Consider the following 25,020-nt stretch of genomic DNA (forward strand, 5'->3'; position numbering starts at 1 on the left):
AATATCTACAATATCTTCTATAGGCGCATCATTCACCATCTTCCTACACCAGAATCTATATAATCAATCTTGTGCGATTTGAGAGGCATTTTACCATGCAAATAATTAGGTTCTTGAATTAGCTTTCTGCCGTAGAAGTTGCAATCATATTAATATAATAAATGCGAATGTTCGTAACGATGGATGAATGGATGGACGTAAGGATGGATATTATAAGATATATTAAATAAAAATGGACATTTGTTACTCTTTTACGCAAAAACTATTGAACAGATTTGAATGAAATATGTTACACGGGTAGGTTATACGCTAACTTAGAATATAGGATACTTTATGTATTATCACGCTGGAGGAGCCGCGGTATACAGCTAGTAAGATATAAGGTTCCTTAAGATTTGTCCATAGTCTATGAATAGTCCTTTATATTTATCTATGTTTTAATTATTTTGTATAGGTATACATTATTACTTGTTATTTTCTTTACCTATTACAATAATTAAGTACCACGTTCGTGATTCACTCTTCATGCCAATGGTTGACTGGGAGAAAATGCTACTAGCATTAAGTCCGCCGTTTGTACCTTATTTTGGTCAATAAAGTTATTTAAATAAATAAATAAGAAGCTCACGTCACAATATAAATAAGGAATATATAATAAAAGACACACATGTCATTGCTATCGTTTATTGATTTAAAATACAAAACTTAGTGACATAAAGCTCTATCCTTTTATTGTTACAGTGCCTGCGAACTGACAATCCGATAGGAAATAAACTTTTAGCTCATAGCTTCGCGCACCAGCACATGCCACCACTCTGATATAATCCCATACTGTCACAGTACAAATAAATAGTAATTATAGTATATTACATACTCAAGCGCAAACACCTAGGGCCTTTCTTGAGTAATGGATTTATAAACTATTCAATTAGGTTGGTGTTTTGTGTTTTATCACTTACTTTCTGACAAATCGTGATAACAATGTTGCGGCAGATTTCCTTTCGCCAACAAAACAAAACAATACAATGTACGGTATGTTAATAACAAATAATAATCTATTTTAATGCACGTAAACTTAATTATTTAATAATTATATTGCAAAATTTAATATTATAAAACTGAAGAAACATAAATACAATTGTACAATTGTAAAAATTTAATTATAACAATTTGTAATTGTAATACACATTGAGAACATTTTGGAAACCTGCCATTTCAATGCTCGACACTGCACTATCGTCAAATAAAACGTGTATCCCATACCTATTTTTATATTCATTCTAACAATCCTATAACCTCATGAAGCAGAAAAGTATTATAGTAGATATTATACAGATAGTTAAAAATTTATAATACAGAACAGCGAGATTAGAAATAGATTCAAATCTACAATGAAATTGAATAAACTATTTTATCAGCACTACACGAAATGAACGTTGAAAAATACTTTAATGCTTCATGCAAGAAAACAAATTGCTCGATCACACATATACTTGTTAAAAAAAAATTATAGTAGTGTTGTAGTACTTTTTTTTTTTTTTATAAAAATTCACAGCAACGGTTTGCAGTCAGTACGAAATAATCTGCGTTCAGTTGCGACATCGTCGAATCAGCAGCTTTACCCAGGACCAAAATTACGTCAGTCAATAATTAACTAAAATAATTAAAAATTATATTTTACTATATATACGAGTTCTGGTTAAAGTTGCTAAGTTGTGGGCCCGCATTCGAGCGACTTTTGCGCAGGCTCGATATAGTTTACTCGATCATGTTGCTAATATGTACGTACTATAGCTTCATATTCTGATAAACAATATTATTATTATAACATTTCACTTGCTGCAAACACCTTTAAAACACAAGGCGATAGAAGCAAGATTTAAGTATATTCAAATTCAAGACTCCGTTAAACATATTAAAGGAGTCCCGTGTCTTATTGGAGAAATTAAACATTACTTAACTAACAAGGCAGTCTGCTTTAAAAGTGCACAGTCGAATGATGGGCCCACGCACAGTTCCGGCACTATAAGGCAGTGATTCAGTGTAATACTATACAAAATATCTCCGTTACAAAGTTTCGACCAGTCTGTTTGCAATGAGGTTAGTCTATTGTAGATTCAAATCCAAAAAGGTTGAACAAGTCAATAATTCACATTATTAATTCCCTATCTGAAATACCCAAAAATTTTATATATGATTCAACATTCTCGTAACCTACAAGTACATTTTGTGTTTTATAGAATTACCTAAATACTATTCTGTTTTACACATCGTCTGAATAATCCAACGGTTAAAAATAACCAGCGCTCGAGGCTGGCTCAAGTATCTGAGGTTCTCTGCGTCCTATATGAACAAGTTTGTAATGCGAGGGCATCGAATGAACAATTTTGATAATATAATCAGTCAAATAAATAAGCCAGGTGTGACAATATAATTCACTTTTGTGCATAAAACATACTTAAATCTATTACAATTGTTTGTGTAAAAAACAAATTCACATTGGCCCTTTGTTTTCAGTCATCAGTTGCCGACACTTTAAAAATATAAAGCTTGTGATAATTATAACTGAATGAAAGCCTAACTAGCATAGTTCGTAACTAAAGTCTAGACTATCCAGTTTATATTGCAGTCTGTATCCATTAGTCTGGTTCCCTAAATTTTATATACATTATTTATTTACTACCATATTGCGTTCTTGATATGCATTGCGTAACAATAAAAAAACCTAGCTTTCATGCCCTTTTATGCAACCGGTTGTGGTGTTTAGTTTCATATGCGGTCGTACGGAACAATCTCTAAGTACTGTCGAGTGAAGCCATTAAGAACAAATAATACATGTTACAACGTAACAAATCGTCACCAATCATATTTTCTTTACAGTCAGACTTATCGCATTAAATAAAAATATATAATTATAAATATGGATTCAGTCCAATAGTCCTGCCACAGATTGTACTAGAGTTCTAGTCCAACGCCGAGGTGTCTTGATTTCTCTAGAATTACTCACTACACTCGCTTCTATACCGTCCTCTAAATATAGAGTGATTTTATTTTACTTAAACTACACCAACAGTTATGCCCGTGCGCAGCGCTCTGCCTGCGGCTCGATATGGCCCGACTGCGGTCGTCCACGTACCTCCCTCACTAGCGGCAATGTCACGCAAGTGTGCGTAATTAACTAAACTCATAGTCCATACAGTACCAGTTAGCACACACAACCATATCTCTTTTGAGCACTTGTCTTATTATCGACTGTTCGTTACGACATTCCGAAGCGTCACGTCCACGAGTCCGAGTTCGGTAGGTCGCGAATTACACTAGTATTACGGTCAGCTAGAGTACAAAATCACTTATATTGACTATACATAGCAGTGTCTTATAAGCACCGTTAGTGTCCGTGGTGGTTATCGAGCCACTTAGAATCCCACGTTCGACGTTCGGTCCTGTGACTATCTCGAGTAACTTCGCGTCCGCCGCGCCACTAACGATCACACTGGACTGTTCACTCCATCTTTCACTTCAATAGACAAATTACGTGACGACGTACGGGTTGTCACCTCACTAGTTTAGTGCTGCTCCCTCACTTGCTTCAGGGACACTTGTTTTACAAGCGTCTGTTGAAAGTGAGATATTAATTTTGACTAGCGCGTAAAGTAAAGCAACGGCGAATAAACTTAATATCTGTTTTCGATGACCCGACAGCATAAGTGTCCACATGACGCTATCGCTCGGAGACAACAGGGCTGCAATGTCAGTTTGACAACCGTGTCAGTTTGTCTGGCGGCGGCGCTAGTGGCGCGACGCTAGTAGAGCTAGTGACGCTAGTAGCGGTAGTGGCGCTAGTGTATGGCGACAGGGCTGTGCTGCAATTGGCAAACGGGCTGCAGCAAGTCATCTTCACGCCGAACGCCTTCCACGTCCATTCGCTCGGAGCCGCCCCACAGCCGCGCGCCGCCCACTGTGGGTATACATACACGTTAAAATCGCTCATTATAACCGACCGCGCCGATACAGAAAAGTATTTGTCATTGAATTTTGATCTTTAAACTCTGAGACAAATAATACAATTTATAATAGGAAGAAAAACACAATTATCGCAATCTTGGAGTATTGCAAAATGTATTATAAAACATACAATATAAAATTAAATGGCAATCTTGTGCTGTATCGGATCAGTACGGTTGTATCGTTCTTTACATCTAAACGACTCAAAGGACATTTAAGCGCAAGTACACAGTACGGTGGATTAGAATCGATTATTTAATACGTATAATATACATACAGTATAGGGTTCTATTTTTGCTATTTAGGAACACTTTTATAGAGTAATAATTGAGAGTCAGTAGACTATCCTGCTATAGAATATTTTTTACACATTTGATGTGTGTGTGCCTCTGTTATACATCGAGTGTGTAAAATACTATACTCCTGATGTGTACAACAACTAGAACATATCAAATGTGTAAAAACCTATTTTTTTCAATGTGTGCGTCTTCTGGAAAACATTAAATAAGTGAAAATAAAAAGAACTGTGTGTAATAAATTAAACTACTTTGGCACACCACTGCTATCATTTAAAGTAATATATAATATTACTTTATCGACATTCAATTTTGTCACTTTAAAGTATGTATAAATAGAAGACTTAGAACCCATTTTATATACAAAAAAAAAAAAAATTATCCACAGATTGTGTATAATGTGCTTTAATGTCCATGAGTCACTGCATTCGGGGTAATAAATATGGGTGTATAATAAATGGGATGGAATAGCAATTGTAATGTAAAACACTGTGTTACTGATAAGCAGTTGAAATTAAAACATTTTGAATGTTGTCAAAATTATTGAAATAAAAGTAGTAACTAATACCGCATAACAGTTAAATAAATAGGTGTTACACTAAAATGTAATTAAAAATCTGCAGCTTTATTATAATAACATGAAAATGTAAAATCTAATAATTATTTTAATACTAAAATCTCATTTTTATAGATATTTTAATTTATAATCAGATTTATATATTGTTTAAAAAATTATGCAAAAACAATTCATATTATTATTTTTTTTATATGTTTTGTAAATAATGATTTATAATATGGCTGCAAATTTCAATTAACACAGAACATGCAACAACAACGAGATCATGCGTCGGACATGGCATTCGTCATCCGGGATTGGTTGGGCCTGGGACACTTGGGGGCGGGGGGATTACATTCTGACAAAATAAGATCAAGTTGGCACTATGCAACAAATTACACGCATATCACACGCGTCCACTATGTACTTATATATTTCTGTACATAGATGACAGACGAATGTTGTAAGTTATTTAGTTATTTTTTTTACAATATCAAAAAATGCGACTTATTTAGTGATTTTCTAAATACACATAAGATAATTATTTAAAATAAGAATATTATTAGCTTTTCATAGAGGATATTACACTATCAATATACAAGCACAGACCTTGAATTAAATAATAAATCAATAACAAACTATTGCGTACAGAAGATTTACTTTAGGGGAAAATTTCGAATAAAAAATAACTCTCGTATTAAGGGAATAAAGTACAATTTAGCCTTGTTCCTGGTCCCTATTTTTTAACACTTTTAAAAATATTAAAAGTGCTTTATGAATTAATATTTTTATTATATATGTGATAGTGTTTAATATGCTCCATAGAATAACATAGACATTTAATTTTATATTTAATTTGTTAATAGTCATAAGGTTCATTTTGCTGTGCAATTGTTTCCGTCGTGTCTATGCACGTGTGTTAAGGTTGTAATTTGTTGCGTAGTGCGACGATCTAAGACGCAGACCTGGCAGTAATCGTTAGGCACTATGGAGCAGCGTTAGTGTCGCGGACCGGGGCCGCCGGACCGCTCTAGTCATCGCGGGTCCGACGGGCCATCTGCCACGGGAATATTGCCATTATACACAATGTTATAAGGACCACTTTTATGCTTGGAAGTTGTAACAGATATTTTTGACAGTCTCAATTTAATAATCTTGATAATGATATAGAATATTTTAATAATTGTGTATTTAAAGTATTGAAAATGTGATTAAAATTAATACGAAATATTTTAATGATTGAAAAAATCCAAGTCTAATATAAAAATCAAATAGTATATTTGTCTTTTTGAAACTGCACATCTTTGCTAATTCTTTGTGATATACTCTTACCATCGAGCTTTCATTTGTTATTTTGCCCATTACAGACTCAATACACACAGCTACACAGCAGTTGTGTTTGCATGGCTGTATTTCGTTTTGGAAAGTGGGATATGGCAGTGGATTTACAGAGTACAGAAGAATAACATCTGGGCCCTCAGGAATGGTAACGAATGGGCGAAACAGTATACTCTGTTATGCCCACGGTACTGCTCATGTGTATAGGCGGCGGTTACCGCTTTCAATCAGGTGGGCCGTCAGCTTGTTTGCTATTCCAAATTGCATAAAAAAAATGTAAGCTGGCCATCAGAGTTGCAGTTTCGACGTACATTCCCAATTTTTCAATCACAAAAATATTATGTTTTCAATATTTAATCGAATTTTCAATGAGAACTACATTATACATATATGTATATATAAAATGATTAATAAAATAAGACTAATTTAACAGGAAAACTCCATGATGATTTTCATCGAAGGTATCTCTGACGTCATATTGATTAGTAGATATGAAATGATTAAGCGTTATGTGTTAGCAAAGAACACGACACAAGCTCGAAATGAATATGTTAAACAAATGGCCGATCTCTTAATACGTACATTGTTTCCAGAGCGAAAAAATTAAATACAATATTTATCAAATTTAAAAAATTATAAGTTAATCTGTAACGTTTATTTCATTGAATTTATACTTTGGATGTTATCTATTATATACGATTAGCTAACCAAACATACTGAGTTTTAACGACGGAATAATCTGTAAGAGCGAGAGGTCTATGATGATCAGTCGACGAAGTTACTGATCTTCCGCGAATGTAACAGATCGTAGAAAATTATATGCAACAAAATGAGTCGATGTTTCAACTTTAATTTTGTCACTCTGGAAATAATTATTCACATTTATCATAGACATATTCAATAAGTAGACATTTTCAACACAAGTTTTGGTTTATATTTTTTTTTTAATTTTAATTTCACAAGGAATGCCAATGATATGATAGGTAATTTACTTCTAAATTTATATACGATTTTGATCTAAGAGAAATATGATGGCATGAAACATATGCACATGCCATACATTGCCGACAAAGGAATAAAAATAGTTGATATAATATTTTCTCCTATTTTTTTTTAATTACGCCATACATTTTTAATTTATTATTGTATAGCTTAGTCTTAATAAATAACATAATAATGATTATGTTATCATTACTCTGTTTAATATACAAAACAATAGTTTAATATATTGTTCTTTTGAGTGAAACATTTTTTTATTATAAAAATTTTTCATTTGTTTCTGAAAATTATTAAATGTTACAACCGAAAAAGAACAAGTAGGCGATACAAATGCAATATAAAATAATGTCAAATAATATACAAGTATGAATTGAATTCAACAATGTTCAACCTTAGCACCATCCTACGTCCGTCGGCCATCAAAATATTCTCTTCTTTATTTATATGACATTAAAGATCATTTTACATTGCACTTCCCGCGCTCGCCTGTTCTCAGGCCGGCGTAATATGCACATCATTGTACACTCCGTGTTCAATAAGAGCCCTAACGTGTAAACACGAGCGTCGTATTTACCTTGCACCGTGGAAGTTCTGAAAACGTGGAATGTTCTAGAACTCACCGTGCTGGTGATGTGACTGCGCCTGCGCCTGTTGCGTGTTCGTCGACTCGTCCGCGGTGCGTTTGAAGAAGTTGTGCTGCAACGCGTAGTACGGCGTCACGCGTTGCTTGGGATCATATTCGAGCATACGGAGGATTAAGTCCTGAAAGATTTATGTAATTTTAGTATTATTTAAAAAGAAAAAAAAAAAAAAAAACTAAATTAATTAATTATTTACTCGTGAACTTAGTATAGGGAAATTTCCACAGAATAAATACTGAAGGTTCACTATCCTCAGAGAGAGTATGCACTTATTTAGATACAGAAACATGTTTAAGGCACAAAGAAATTTTTTTCAATGAAACCAAATTAGTATTCTCTACACTGATTTAAAATAAAAAAACATTTTGATGTAGAATTATTACGTAAGAAAACAACGAGGAGTGAAATAACATTGAAGAATGTTCAGATTACACCGAATTTTTGCAATCTTTTACATAACTCAAATTATTTTTAGTAGCAATTAACAGAAGTTCTGTTAATTGTTTCACGATGTTTATAATGCACAACAGTAATTTTATGAATTTACTGTTGACAAACAGTATTTTTGACATTTCATACAATTCCCGTTGTGTATTTATATAGATAACTCAAATTATTGGTACAATTTGTTTGTAGTAGGATTGGTGACAGGTTAAATCTACAAAAATATATAAAATCATCATCATATCGGCCCTTAACTATCCACTTGACTCGTGACCCTTGGGGGGTTTTGCCAATAGTTGAAAATGCTTGTCAATCGCAGTTAGGCTTTAAATATTTTAGAAAGGACGCTACTGCCCATCCCTTGACCATTAAGTTCCCTTAGTCGCCTCTTACGACACCCACGGGAGAAGAAGGGGTGACCTATTCTACGCCGGGCCCACACGGTCCATTGTAGATTTATCATTTCATAAAACGAGAAGAACGGGCAATAAAGTTCAGTTAAACTGCAAAGGGCAGGCAATAAAATGGAGGAGTTACCTTGAACTTGAGGTAGTCGGAGACGGAGTGGCCGGGCTCGCCGCGGCGGCGCGCGGCCGGCCCGCCGCCCTCCACGCCGAGGATGTCGTGCAGCCGCCGCGTGCCCGCCGCGCGGTACTTCCTGTAACCGCTGTTCGAGTTACCGACAACTGTCTCGTCTCACTCTTACACACTCATACACATACACACACACACACACACTAAACATTCTTTACAAGCTCATCCTAACATGCTTTTATCGGAGGGAAAGGAATTGTTAGTAATGGGGTGTAATTTTCCCATTACTATTTTTTTTTTTTTTTTTATACAACTTAGAAGGCAAACAAGCTGACGGCCCACCTGATGGAAAGTGGTAACCGTCGCCTATAGACATGAGCAGTACCATGGACATAACTGTTTCGCCCATGATACCCCCCATGCGCTGCCATTCCTGAGGACTCGTATTCCTCTGTTAATTCTTCAAACCGAAACACAGCCATGCAAACACAATTTGACGACTTTTGTACAAAGTCTCCCTCTGGTAAATACACATTATTATGTCGACCTCGACGCAGTTCATCCTGCAAACCATCGTGGTTAATTCAAGTTGAATCCGACACGGTGGACTAACTGACCTGCTTCATCCTCACCTATCATCCCTCACTGGTATGATATCCCTCCAGTGTATACCAATAGCACAGGCGGGGTTACGATTTCATTATCACCCATTAAAAAAAAAAACATGCTTGTGTTTTGCAACATTCATACATACACACATGCACTGGACTCTACAAGGTCATCAGACACTGCTGTGAGAATTACCGATACTTGTTTCGTGTTCGACAGTCAACACACACTACCTTTCTTTACAAGATCATCTGGCAGTGTGATCTACCGATGCTTGTGTTTCGTTAAACACGCATACATACAACTGCACAGTGTACTGCAGAAGATAGTTCCGGATACGGGTCTCTTGCTAGACATATTCGTGCATACACACACACAAACACACACGCACACATACTAGACTATGTACAGGGTTATCTGTAAGCACTGTGCGCGTTATCGACACCTGTCTTTCGCTCGATACTCATCTTTCAATATTTACACACATTGATGAGGATACACACTTTCAAAGCACCACTGTAACGTAACCATACCACTACTTAAGCTTACAGTAATATATAAACAACTCTTTGGTAGTCAGAATTCCTCCAGCGATTTACTGACCGGATTAGATTATTGAGAGAGATTTTACACAATAATAAATAGTTTACTCCTTAATTTTAATGTTATAAATACCGATTTAACTTACGTGTAATTAGTCGAACAAGCTTAATCAGCCGCTCATGATTAAGGGTCCCGAATTGGTCCCGAACCTAGTCGAACTTTCTCGATCTAATTACACGTAAGTTAAACCTGTAGTTATTACATTAAAATATAATGTGTGCTTACGAAACTTTTAATACTAAAATACTCCTTAATTACTTTAAACACTTACCTTCCATCTTTCCCGTTGACTTTCTTTAACACATAGCCACCACCTTCGGAGGCTGGTAATTTGTCGAAGAACTTTCTCGTTTTGTGGGCCTGAAAATATAGTTTAATATAATATTTAATTAGATAGACCTAATTACCAGTATAAATGTTGCATATACCAAATTTTTTAATGAATGAATGATAATATATTGTAATAATCCACAATACATATAATAAAAAAAAAAATTACAACTATAACACAGATTAGTTGAATTTCGGTCAGTGTTATGGAAATGACAAAAGATGCTAATTCAATTTAAAGCTCCTGCAGAAGTAGCAACTCTGTTTTTTTAATTAGCACCCAATTATCTTGCCAGTTCCACCAAGTTCAAAAATGAACATTTTATAGTATATTTATATGAAGATGATCAATATAGATGTGTATGTAACTATTTATCCATAATAATTTTCAATACTTTTACTACATTTCTGCCTTGCCAAAGGTTGGCTCGCAAAGAATACTACATGGCATTAAGAACTAAAAATATTTTTGTAAAGTAATCAACAAAAAATAAATAAATAAACACTCCAAGTAATATGCCTGTTTTCTGCATCACGCTAGCTCCATTTATCCCCTACAATACTAGAGTTTTTCAGACTAAAAAAAAATCTCTTTGATTGACTTGTATTAAACACATACCTGATCTAGTAAATGATCGGGTGGCATGCCGAGCACTTCGACGATCTTGTTCATCTGGTCGAGTTCATTGGCGCCGCTGAACAGCGGCTCACCTGTGTGCATCTCGACGAGTATGCAACCTAGCGACCACATGTCTATCGCGAGGTCGTACGGCACGCCGAGAAGCACCTCCGGCGACCTGTAGAACCTCGACTGGATGTATTGGTATATCTGAAATTAAATACACACACATACATTTTATATAAAAACCTCTGGTTGTCTTTTCTTAAACAAATGCAGTGGATGATCTGGTAAAAAGTAAAGCAAAAAGATAAAAAAAAAATAGAAATATGACATGAAAGGGAATTAGTAAATAGACAGATATTGATTACTCGGTCGCAGTATGAAAATAAATCCTAGTACATTATATTTAGTGAAAGTATCTACGATTTATTTACTATAAACAATAAGTAGATACCAATAAATACTCGTAATTTGCATCGACACGCAAATTCAACAAAGTAACAGATAGCAAAGTTCATAGTTTGCCCCTAATTAATAGCCGATCACCACGTCACGACATTAAAAGGACGCCGATCAGACATCAACACAATTTATCTGTAAACAACCTAACTATAATTTACTAGGAATTTTCAGTAATGGGTTGAAATAGCCACATTATTATTTATTATTAATATACCCTATCAGATCGTCCTCCATGAGGCTCCCCCTAGAAACCAACTTGGTTAATTCTTTATGAATTCATCAGGATGGACTAACGGACCTGGCTTTTATTCTCATCTGTAATCTCACACTGGTGTCCCGCCAGCGTATACCGATAGCGCAGGCGGGGCTACCATTCCATTATCACCGATTAAAAAAAAAAACATAATTTACAAGTACAAGTGATAAGAATAATTATAATATTTGAGACGCAATTGGCGATAACCCCTGCCATATCGGCCACTGAATCACACGCCCCCAATGAGATAGATTTATCTGCGCAATTAGCGTACTGGCAGTCGACTATATAAATCGGAATATTTGAATTAACGTTAGCGATCATAATTTAAAAGCACTCATTACGGACGGGCGGATTGTGATAGGTTGATAAATGATGAAGAGATGGATTTTACTAGAGAAATGTATTGTTAAACAACCATAAGAATAGAAGATAATGTCAAAGATACAAGATATATCAAAATTATAAATTAAAATTAAAAAAAAAGTATATAAAAAAAGGTGTAAAAGATCTTGCATCGGCCGGTCGCAAATAGCACTATTTAACACTATTCATTAAAAAGACAATAATGGGTTTCTTCAAAAATGGCGTCTTAAGGCTTCATCAGGGTCGGCAACGCGGACGTGACACCCCTAATGCTACAGGCGTCTATAGGCTAAAGTGAGCGTTCACCATCAGAGCTGTATGCTTGTTTAACACCTTCGTGGTATAAAAAACTCAGCTTTGTTAGAAATAAAGAGATCTTCATTAAATTAAGAATGATTAAGAATAACTACTTTTATAGACTGCTTTTTTTTATATACTTTATTATATAATTGATATATTATTCATAAAAACTAAGTCATAAACACATCACATGTTTCACAAACATATACTCTATTTAATTCTCTTGCGTTAATTTTCCAATGTGAAAAAAAAACCTTTATTTAAAATATTATTTAGTTTGTAGGAAGTTTTAGCTTTTATGAATACAGGAGTAAAAGACAAAGGCCTGCATAGACAATGAGTGATTTTTCCTCGGTCTAAAATAAAATGTATGCGCAGGCTTTCAATTAATAAATCGAATGAATACTCACCCTTTGACCTAGTTGACACGAACTCCCGAAGTCTACAATCTTAATGGCTGACCGCTTCGGATTACATAGTAGAATATTTTCAGGCTTAAGATCACAGTGAATTATATTTAGTTCTGTAAGAGAAGAAACACAACAATTAGTTTACTAGTGAGAGATTGAAAATCATGTGCATAGGCATCTGCCTCTGCCTCACTCGTGTCTTTTTCATCAAGCAGCTATGCTTGCAGGCTGTTTCGGTTAGAAAAGCGGGACATGGCAGTGAAATAATAGAATTTAGAGGTATATCACCTATGTTCACAGAAATGATAACAACAAGAGTCATATTGTGTGGTGTAGTTTATGTCTATAGGCGATAGTAATCACTTTACATTAGGTGTCCCATCAGTTTATTTGCCATTAAAAGATGTATAAAAATATTGTTTGATTCGAAAACCTTTCTTGGGGAAATTTGCTCAATTTCTATATGTGATTTCATATATTTTCTATGTTTTATATATAAAAAATACACTAGCACATACAAAGGAATACCTATAGGATGTGCATATCATACCTATATATGAACAGAATTAAAAAAAAATGTAAACAAAGAGTAATTGATGTGACCCGTAAGACAGTCTGTCGATCTTTAATAATAAATACAACAAATAAAAAATCGATTAATTGTTGAATATTTCGATTTGTCACTAAATGCACTTAGAGAGCGTTTTTTTTTCTTTCTATGTCAACAAAATTTGGTTACATCTGCATTAAACCGTATTGAAACATGTATATAGTACAAGTATCAGCTTGCATATGTACCTTAATCCCTTCAAGTGTAATGAACATTTAGAACAACACATTGTACAGTGTATCGATGACAATCTTACCAGGCTGACTAAGGAACAGTAACGCGGTGCACAACTGCTGAGCAAACTTGCGCGTCAGGTTGAGCGAGACGCCGCGAAAGTTGGTGTTGCGCAGTAGATCGTATAGATTGTACGACAGCAGCTCAAATACCAAGCACAGGTGGTTGCGCCACATGAAGTGACGCTTCAGTTTCACTGCAACAGGAAAAAAAAAATATTTTAACTAATTTAAAAAATGAAGAAATTGTTATTGCGACTGTATTTTTGCTGCAATCTACAATTCTACAAATTCTACTCACTTTATGTTTAAATTTAAAGGTATGTAAAAATGTTTATAAGTTTCTCACTCAATCTCGCTTAAACGACTAGATGGATTTGAATGAAACTTAATACAATGGAAAGGTTTAATACATGGGACACTTTATATACTTATCCACGAGGGTAAAGCCACGGGAAACAGCTAGTGTACAATAAAAAGGAATATAAGACAGATGATAGTACTACAAAAATATGTGAAGGGGATAAAATTGATTTACCTGAATAATTGTAAAATAAAATTTTTAAAAAACTTTTATACGTACTTTACAAAAATATGTTTAAAGTAAAACAATCAATTATTGCGAAGCCTTTAATAATGTAGTTACATGCCAATTGTAGGCATATGGATGTATCTCTAATAAAGTCCTGCAAATAATTATCTGATTACCTCCATTAAACAATTACACCCTACTATGAATGGAAATGGTCTTGTAACGACAATAAATTACAAAGGAATATACTGAGATAATTACGTATGTAACTAAAATGTGACCAATAAAACATAACGTGTAACAAATACATAAACGGGACAATTAGAAGAATTTAAAACTAATGAATTTATTCGGTCGCTTATTTAGAAATAACTAAAAAATATTAAGTTGGATTAGCAATTAAATTATATTTTTAAATAAATCGAAACAATAGTCTATACCATAATTGCTCTACTTAGTTCGCGACTAGATGGCGCTGTGCGCAATAAAAAGAGCAAATGTTTCTAAACAAATTATACAGAATTAATTAGTTCTGTAAAAAAGACATAAAAAGATATAATTATATTTTCCATTTCTTTTTTCAAGTTTACGTTATAAGAAAATGTTAAAATCGTAACACATTATTTCGTTAATTTGGGACTAGATGGCGCTGTGGGATATTATATATCCAGAAATATTTCATTATTTAAAAAAAATATAAGTATATAGTGTAATTGCATCATTATAATGTATTCGGAAGGTAATTAAAGGAATTAAATATATAGTTAAAGTGTACACAGACGTAATCGAAACCTCATCTGCATAGCCCGTGGGGTAAGGTTAGTTTATAATACGTGAGGAGAATATTCTCCTATAATACATAATAATCAAGTATTACTTGATTATTATGTACTTAGCTAACTTAACTAACTTAGCTAACTAAAAATCTTGGTGCGCCTCATTATATGCATATAGAATGCTCTCGTAGTTTGTAAAGAGTAAAAAGAATAAAAAAATATATGAATTAAAATTCATATAACTGAAGATAAGACATTGATTAGATTTTTTTGGATCTGAATTCAATAAACATGAGAAATACAGCTCATATGTGTGAGTAAAAGCGAGGGAAAGAATGAAATTAAATTATTTAGTACCGTCAACAATTTAGATCTTAAAAAATTTTTAAACTGCCTATTTAGTTGACATTTCGCTACATCTTTGTCCGTATATCTCACGAGTATTTACATGAAACGCACTTGTTTCATAATAAAGCTATATAAAATTGTAAAAAAAATGTCTTAATTATTTTAATATGAAAAAACATTACGTATTTTAAAACTGCATCCTTACCTATATAATACTTATTTTCAGCATCCGCCCTATTCATCATTTCTAGTAACTTGACTTCTATTTGTGCCTGGTTTAGGAAGGGTTTCTTATTCTTAATTATTTTTATCGCTACTTGACATTGCTCCTCGTGGTCATACGCCTTCACAACCTGTAAATGAAAATTCAACGTAAAATCTTCAATTGCTGCCAAAGTTGTTCCTTATAATTATAGGATGTGCTAAGCTTATTAAGTTCCTCTTGAACATCTTCACGACAAATCCCTTATAAGATAGGCAGAGAGAGAGCACAGTGCCCAAGGTTACTACCTTACATATATTTCTTGCTCTATGCATTTTCATAACTCGTCTAATGCATATACGCTGGCTCCTGAAACTCTTGGTACCTCTCTCAGATAGAATAATGATATATCTATCATTAACAATAACTAACCAACCAACTGATCATGATAGATTAGTACAAATCTCTCCTGGCATCTAATAATACCCACTAATAATAATAAGGCCGCCCACTATTTTCATAGTGTGATCTTTTCTTGCACTTTTTTAGTTTTAGCTAGGTTTACTACTTTAATCATTTGGAAGGAACAATAAAGAGAATCTGCCTACACATTTTAAATTAGTCTCGGATATTTTCATCAATCTAAGCCGTTAGTCCAAGATTATGTCCTCATAACGTTTCTTGAATCGATAAAAAATTCCCAAAAACGATTCCCCATTAAGGGCAAATTGGCAACAGTTCGGTAATTAAATAATCTCATAGATTCTAGATAAAAGAACAATATGAAAAGACTGACCTGTCCAAAAGACCCCTTGCCAATCGGTGATGAGATCTCGTACCGGTCGAGGAACTTCTCGCCTTGTTTGATGATGTAGTCATGGTTATCGTCATCGTAACCATCATTGTACAACTTTCTCTCCTTCTTGTGCGATCCATCCTCTCCCAGGTACTGTTGCGCTCTCCGTTTCTTCTTTGCATAATATACCTGAAGTAGAAGAAAAAATACCAATTAATTCATTATGTCAAGACTTTACAGATATTGTAAAACCATTTCTCACAGTAACTGATCACGTAACGTGATATGGTTTATTTTAGTTTCATTTTAGAGACTTCAAATATCACGATCAATCACGTAATTGACAAAATCCTTATTGGCAACAAATATTCGTCTGTTACAATTAGTACATCTTCATATATTTTTAATACTATATGAAATGGCAAAACAAACTGACGGTATCCGAAAGAAAGTGATAATCGATGCTAATTATAAATAAGTAGATTTAATAACTGTCACAAAATTAAAGAAAGAGTAAAGATTTTGTTCCTAATCCTAACAATACCAGATAATAATCAGTGTACAAGCCCATTTGTTTTGGAGATAATAATTTTAGAGATGGCATCATATATTTGAAAATAAGCAACAGATGTTGTTGTAATGATAGAGTACACCTCATTTCTATCAACAGCAGATTTATTGTTTTCCAGTTTTTATGAACTACAATTAATATTGACGTCAAAACATCAAAGAACTGAAGGGATTTTGTATATTTGTTTAATATTTTTATAACATTTTATAGTTAACAAACCTAATCATTATGACATAATACTTAATGAATGTCATATTTTTATTTGACACGAATATCAATTATAATTTTTTAAATAACTATAAGCACTTATACCAAATCATGGAGTCTTTAACTAATGGCTAAAACATTACTCAGACTTTGTTAAAACAAGATGATAATAAAAGTTTAGTTCCACAAAAAAAGTTAACAGGATAATTAAGAGGAAACAACCCTAACGATAAAAACCCTGTCGAAAAGTATAAATGGAAGAATCATACAAATAAAATTCAATAGATGAAACATTGGCAAACATATCGCACAATTCTGTATGTTAAAAAAAGCAATCTAATTGAAAACTTCTTCTTTGAAGTCTGTTGAAAAGAGAATGTAATCTCTAGACGATGAATCATCAAAATTAGGAATAAGCAATAGGCAGACACATATAGAGTCATAAGAAAGCGTTGTTTGTAGGAAATGAAGAGAAGACGAAGCGCGGGAATTCGGCTGACGGACGTTGACCCAAATATGCGGTTGACATTGATCGACGATGGGTCGCGATATGCTTATTATGTTGTATTTGTAGGTACACAGCAGCGAACGTATGGATTGGGGGCTATAGGAAGTTCATTGCTACGGGTTTTTTACATCGCACCGCGAGGCTCGCCCAGATATGACTCACTGTTGCGACTGTTGGTAACCGAGTGTGGCGTGCGAATGAGCTGTATAATGTGTATTGATCTACCCATTAATTCAGATGTATTGTCAGCTAATATGCTGAAGTACAACAGCTTGTAGACTGCTTGTAATAAACGAGTAAAGTTAGTTATGATAATGATAAATATGATCAGAATTGAATCATGTGAACTAACATCTCCTAGCCATCTTATTCTTTATTACATAACTTAAGGTAAAACACAAACATTATATGCAACTGCATAGAATTCGCAGCGTGTTGGTGCGGAAGCATCGCATATCGACGCGGCCAAACGATAACCCAAATTTCTGACAGCGACCTACATATTAGAGAGTGTATTTTACAGACGACCGAGCGCGCCCCGTCAACTGGGGAGGCTTTGGCTGGCTACACCTATTTATTACTTACATGACTGTCAGTCGGTCAATGTTTAGGTAAAAATAAGAACATGGAAAAACGAAAAGAAAAAACCAAACAAAGCTTCCTGACATTTAGGGGGTGAGTTGGTTCTGACGGTTCATACATCTATTCTGAAATAACATAAAGCACGTGAACTATCATTATATTCAGTTCACATGCAACACCATAAATCAATGGTGAGCGGTGTCGTTGGAGACAAATCATTGTGGTGGTCGCGAGTGGTTAGTCAGGCCAGTGACCGCGGCACGTGGTCGCGAGATGAGCGCGTCGGGCTGGGGAGAGACGGCGCGCGGCGGCTGTCATTGATTTTCCCCGTTTCCCCCCCTGCCCCGAGCCTGGCTCCCGCCCCACCGCGTCTCACCCACTTCCAGCGCCCGATAACGAGGTTAACGGGCGACGTGAGCGTCTCCTAAACTTTAATTATACCCGTACACCCGTCGTGCATGTTTAACCCGGCCTCTATTCAACGTTTTGTTTGCAGCGCACCTGATAGCGGGAGGTGATCCACTATTCGGTCGACGGTTAACTGTCTAATGAACGAAGTCTGAGAAACAAGAGTATAGCAACACTACACAGGCCGCGGCAACGAGTTGCTGAGGTGCGGGCTTAATTCAAATCAGCCGCGTCTCGGCTAATAAACACGGATCGTATTAAGCTTAGTGATTTATTGTAAACACAATCAAAGCAGCGTTTTATTTACTTCAGTAATATTGGAACACTTTAAGAGTTAATTTATTTATGTTCGTTTAAATAGATTTATTAATGCAAAGGGGATAATAGAAATAATTCGTCATCTTCATATCAGCTTTTAACTGTCCACTGCTGAATATAAGCCTTCTCCTAGGGGGAGTTTCGCCAGTAGTTGCTACGCTTGGCAGGTGGATTGGCAATCGCAGTTAGGCTCTGGAGATATTTTAAGAAGGATGCTGCTGCCCATCCCTTGCCCTCCTTTAGTTGCCTCTTACGACACACAAGGAAAAGGAAGGGCCTATTCTATTCGGAGACCACACGGTAGAATTAGAAATAATTACAAAAAAAAAATAGCTCTTTATAAAAAAAAATCAGATTAAAAACCTGGTGCTCTGATCTGATGGTCTATAAAAACTAATTGTCTTTCTTGAAAATTCTTAGCTTCTCTAAAGTACCGACAACTCATAAATTATTTTTTTCTAATCAGTGCTAGTAATTCAATCATCATTTCCATCATAAAACGATGAAGGTAGTATCGCAGTAGAGATTTCGATGCGATAAATTGAGGTAGTATAACTGCCAATTACTAGATACTTAATTGCGGATTAGACGTCAGATTCAATTTGTTTGCACATTTGCTTGTCATTAACATTAATCGCCGCCATGCCTTTGTGTGCATGTACAAATCCCATTCAACAATGTCCATTTCGTTAAGTACTTGGCTGTATACGAGTGACAATAAAGTTGATTTTGATCGTGGTCTATAAACAGCGGTGAGTGCAGAGCAGGAACGCATCCGAACTAAAGTAACCGAAGTGTTCCGTTCCGGCGTTGCATCACCGATGGCGGTGTAGGAAATCGGTGTCCTCCGCGACACCGTGGGCGGAATAGTTTCCTACAATGATGTAAATAAAGCTGGAAACGATAAGGGGCGAACTCGCGAGAGGACTCGCTGAGAAGTTTCGTCTCACATCGTAAACGAAAGATTAACGATGTCAAGTGGAAATGTTCTTGAATTTGTTGCGATTTTCTATTATCCTCAACTAATTCGTCTTGGGACGGAAAAGAGATGAATACACACTTTCCGTTCAATAGAGGATGATAAACAATTTTACGACGTCTCTTGAATTTTTAAAACAGTTCACATAGTAAACCAAAATATTAAAAGATTCGTTTACCGAATTCAATAGTTCTATATTACACATTAGAATTGTTTTATGCACCATATAAAAGATAAATATTCAAATAGATATATTACAAATTTATCGTTGGAATAAGAATGCAAAATAATAAAATGATAAAGTATCTTTAAAATGCGTTCTCTCAAAGTTTCTTTTTCAAGTTTCTCGTATCTGTCGTATTAAAGATGTTCATGTAATATATGTGTGAGAATGTGCGTCGTACCCAATAAATAACTTTAGATAATCTCTCTGGAATGATGCATTCATTCAACAAAAGGAAAATATTTCACGAATTCTCTTCAGTGATTTACTACATTAATTAAATACATAATAAATTAAATGTTTATATTAATAAGAAAATTACAAATCTTGTAACATTAACTCCCAAAAATCGAAGCAGTAACGTATTAAATAATACCCTAAATAAATAACAAATTGAAACAATCAAACAATAGATTTTTTTATTATTATTAAACATTAGCAGACCGTTTATGGTCGGGTCCTTTAATTGATTGTTTACATTTTCATTAAATTACATTGAAATAGATTATAACATAAATATAAATTGTTAGTAATGCTGACTACAATTCCAATCGCTAGCAATATACTATCAGATTGGCTTCCACGTGCCCCCCCCCCCCCCCCCCCCCCGGCCATTGAAACCATCGTGCTGAATTCCAAGTGTATTCATCGCGATGGGCTAACTGACCTACTTTTCATTCTTACCTATCATTCCTCACTGGCGCCCCACCAGCCTATACTGATAGCGTAGGTGGGGTTACTATTCCATTATCATCCACTAAAAAAATAAGTTAGTATAAACATATTCGATAATTTATATTATACATCCGTTCGATATACGTGCAAATTTAAAAGAAACGTAATTCATAATCTAGATGTATAAAAAGACTCAAGTTCATTTACAAGTGAAGTAGAAACCGTCAGGATCCTTTCGAAGGAGTGTTCTACCAGCGAAACTAAACATTTTCACCATAAACAAGTTTTTAACATAAAAAAAAATTCAATTCACAAAATTCCTGTTCTAATAGGTTCTCGAGCATAAATAAATTCTTAGTTGCGTACAAGTAACGTACGACTACGCTTCACCCTGTATCCAACTCGTAGTACGCACCGTCTCTTCCAGTGAGTGCAAAATGCGCGGTTTCCTTTGTAGTCGGTTATTCAATTAGGCCTACCAATGTGACGCGTACGGGCCGTGGTATTGCGTATCCTAATTACCCTCCTTGTTCCACCGCTTCCCGTGAGACGTCCTATTTCGTAACATCACACCGATAAGAAGTGGCTTTGATAAGATACGCATCGTTGCCATTTGTGAAAATTTATTTTAGGGTACCGCACTAAAAACGTAAAAAGAAACTGCACGGTGCGACTATACATCCATTCGTCCGTCTGTCACAGCGTTATATCTCAGCAAACTATACTAGTGATAGCGAACCCATATGTCAAACGTAGGAACTATAGGCAAAACCTATGGGTTTATTTACTGCAAAATCATACTTATCGCTTCTCAAAAGGTGGACTGTCAGAATATTTACCTTACTATTGATTGCATTGACGACGGTCAATTTATTATTTCACTAGCGGTACCCACGACTTCATTCACGTAACAAGGATAAAAAGTAGCGTATGCCCTCCTTCATTCAAAATACTGCGTGTAGGTAAAATTTTACAAAGACTGGTTAAGCTATTTAGACTGCCAAAAGTAAGAAACAAACTCATTTTCACATTATGTGATATTACTAGAATAATGACCATTGCATGATGGGCGATCACAGCAATTTGCCATAAAACTGCACTGTTATCGCTCGTCAGATCACTCATATTCGCTATGTGACTGCAATCTTTCATATTAATACGAGTATTAAAATTTCACTTTCACGATTAAAATTAAGTGATTAAATTTATTATGTGATTTCAAATGAATGTTATCACGGTTTTTCTTTTTTTTTATGTAGATAATGGAATGGTAACCCCGCACGCGTCATCGGTATACAATGGCGGGGCACCAGTGAGAGATAATGGGCGAATATGAAGGTCAGTTAGCCCATCGTGACGAATTCAATTATAAATCAATTATAATGGTTTTCAGGAGGAACTGCGAGGAGGTCGACCTGCCAGGGTCTATTGCTAGCGATGGGGTTGCCAATCTCCATTACCAACAATCCCTTCTCCCCCTTTCTTATTATCGCGGTTTGACTGCACCCTGGTACCTCTACAATACCTCTGGTATTGCAGGTGTTCATAGGCTACGGTAACCACTTACCGTCAGGTGCGCCGTATGCTTGTTTGCCATCTCAGTGGTATAAAAAAACCCTAAGCTATAGTAAATAATATTTGTTACAATTAACATACCATGGAAACACATTATCATGTGCCAGTGTTGGGAAAGGTAGACGTCTTCATACACAAAATATACTAGTCTATTACATCCAGATACGACAGAGTTATTGCATTAAATTTTAGTATTATTTTAAGAACATCGGTATCCTATCGCGAATCAGAAAGTAACCGTTTGGATTATAGAAATACAGTATTGTATAAAATTAGAGCGTCGTAAGATTTCATCAAAACAGTACGATAACGCACACGAAAATAAAATTGTGTAATACAAAAAAAAACTGGCTTTGATTGTGGCAAAATCAGTTATTTTGATTTCAAAACTACTAAACTCGTTGTGATTAAATATCTAAATCCCAATCTGTAAGTATATCCTTTTAGATAAAAAAGAATTGGAAAATTCTTTTAATCGGTGTAGAACTACCGGAGTTGAAATGCTCATTTTTTTAAGTCGATTGAAAATATTTTTTTATTTGCTACATCGTATATATACTTTTAGCATTATTAATTTATAAGTTTATTTCAATATATTGTAATATTTAATTATAATCTGTTTTGGAGTAACCGAAGGTTGTCTGTAGGAGATTTTTCTAGCGGTTATACTAACTTTTTTGTCTATAATTAAGTCTGTACTTTATCCTATTATATTTATTTTAATTTTCTAATTGTCATTGTATATTTTTATGTATTTTGTTAAATAAATAGGTAAATAGACTATAGATATAGATTATTTATTTTGTTTGCATAAACTAATTTCAAGCAGTACGGGATGTATGTATGTACGTGTAAGAGTAGGTACTATTACACGAAAAAGAGGATGGCTAGTAACTAATATAACATTTAATGATTACTCACCTAGACTAGTTGTTTTCAAATTTTGCAAATAAAAATAATAATCTTTAATACCTTTATATCAGGTTTATTTTAACATAACTTAAGGACTTGCTCCCTACACTTTCCTAGGCAGTGACATCAAACTGTAGTGGTAGGTACTAGGTAGACAGCTTAAAGTTTAAAGTTTTTTAATCATATATCTCGTTGAATGTAGTATAAAAAGTGGTCAGTTACTATACGGTTTACCGTAAAATAAATAAGTAAACATTTAATGTTGTTTGTTGCTTAATTAGTTATTAAATAACTACTTACATAAACTATTCTAAGAACATGTAGTGTAATCAATGTTTCATATTATGTTTATGTTTCCCTGACTTAGTTTGTATACGCCAGAGTTATTAGTGTCCGCATTATAGGATAAAGGATCTTTATGACTAGGGTTAGACCATAACGACTTAATGTAAAGATATGATACACAGCCTTAACTTCTAATACTAACGGGGTTAAATCCCTATACAAAACAAACATATTCGTGAGTACGTATGTGTATAATGCATTCACAAAATATTAATGTCTATCAATTGTGAAGTACCTATAGTAAAAGTCCGATTTACATAAGACTGATAACAGTTTCGATGGTGGTCAAAAAAGACTTGTATTTACTGACTGATCAATTGATCAATCAACGCATAACCTAAATTGCTAAGGTAAGATATATACATTTTAAATCGTGTTCCTTTTATTACATAAGCGCCCACTAAGAAATAATTCTCGAAAATTCCCATGGCAACACGAGATAACGTGCTCGGGGGAATGAAATCGCTGTAAACAGCTAGTTAACAATATTTAACAAAAGTTAAATAACATATTGTCCTATTCGAAACACCTACTTTTAAGTAAGAAATAAATAAAATATGCAAATTATATGTGTATTATGTTAGGCAATAATGGCAAAAGCACGACGCGTTATGACGGCATTACAATTCTGTTATTTCATACTGTCTCATTTTTATTTATACAGACTGTTGGCATGGCGTTTCGAGTCGTATTGTATTTAGTATATTTAGCATAAAGTATAGAACCTCTGTATAAATGCTCGTATGCATATTGGCAGCGCGATGTCATCCTGACATCATCTAATTGCTGCACTGATGCAATACTTGAATCATCAGAGATTGGAATGCGATCACAGAACCAATGATCCTTACTGACTTAGATACTAATATTAAAAATTTAAAAGATTATTAATGAATACATAATTATATTGTCAATTTAGCAGTATAGAAAATGATATCGGCCACATTTCTACTCGGATAGTAAGCCCCGCCCTGTATGCGCGAATGAATCCATATGTACAATTAATGAAAATATACGCATAATTTTCTAGTTAATAAACTCATAAGTACAGTTTTTATGTATCTGTTACGCGAAGTCATCTCAATTCGAAAAATTTTTGAGAGAGTCAACGTTCATGTTGCTTCCCGTACAATACTGTCAACATTGAGGTAGGTCATTTTAACAAAACGTAAAATATTTATTTGTTGTTCTGATTCGAATATGAATTATAATATAGTAAATAATGATCTCGTATTAAAGTTTAATGTTTACCAAAAATATTACTTACTACAAGTTTCAATTCATAACGTTCTGTTACGACATTTGTACGTATTAGCAACTCAGCACTTTCATTGTCGTAGGTTAATTTATATTTTACGATCCCGCTACCCGACCATCGGCAATCACATTAGTTACGAGTTATAATAACTCTCGGCGACACAGTATCAATTAAAGCGGCGGAGCGGCGCA

The 25,020-nt window shown here is 34.5% G+C and overlaps 1 protein-coding gene across 7 annotated transcripts in view; it reads right to left on the minus strand.

Annotated features, from left to right (window-relative positions):
• Positions 1-668: 668 nt before the first annotated feature.
• LOC113513069 (serine/threonine-protein kinase minibrain) overlaps positions 669-25,020 on the minus strand; it is a 166,558-nt gene continuing 142,206 nt past the window's right edge. For 5 of the 7 annotated variants that reach the window (XM_052894366.1, XM_052894369.1, XM_052894368.1 and 2 more), the window contains 9 exons: positions 16,269-16,457; positions 15,476-15,623; positions 13,638-13,811; positions 12,772-12,884; positions 10,975-11,184; positions 10,297-10,385; positions 8,817-8,946; positions 7,815-7,956; positions 669-3,958 (listed from right to left, as the gene is read on the minus strand). In XM_052894366.1, coding sequence (XP_052750326.1) covers positions 3,840-3,958; positions 7,815-7,956; positions 8,817-8,946; positions 10,297-10,385; positions 10,975-11,184; positions 12,772-12,884; positions 13,638-13,811; positions 15,476-15,623; positions 16,269-16,457 — 1,314 coding nt within the window. In that variant the 3' untranslated portion in view covers positions 669-3,839. Of the gene's footprint in view, positions 3,959-5,735; positions 5,915-7,814; positions 7,957-8,816; positions 8,947-10,296; positions 10,386-10,974; positions 11,185-12,771; positions 12,885-13,637; positions 13,812-15,475; positions 15,624-16,268; positions 16,458-25,020 lie in introns of those variants that run through there. The other 2 variants (XM_052894367.1, XM_052894371.1) reach the window with 2 other exon arrangements.

This window comes from Galleria mellonella, unplaced genomic scaffold (assembly GCF_026898425.1).
Source record: "Galleria mellonella isolate WM207_F2 unplaced genomic scaffold, CSIRO_AGI_GalMel_v1 utg21, whole genome shotgun sequence".
Classification (NCBI taxonomy): domain Eukaryota; kingdom Metazoa; phylum Arthropoda; class Insecta; order Lepidoptera; family Pyralidae; genus Galleria; species Galleria mellonella.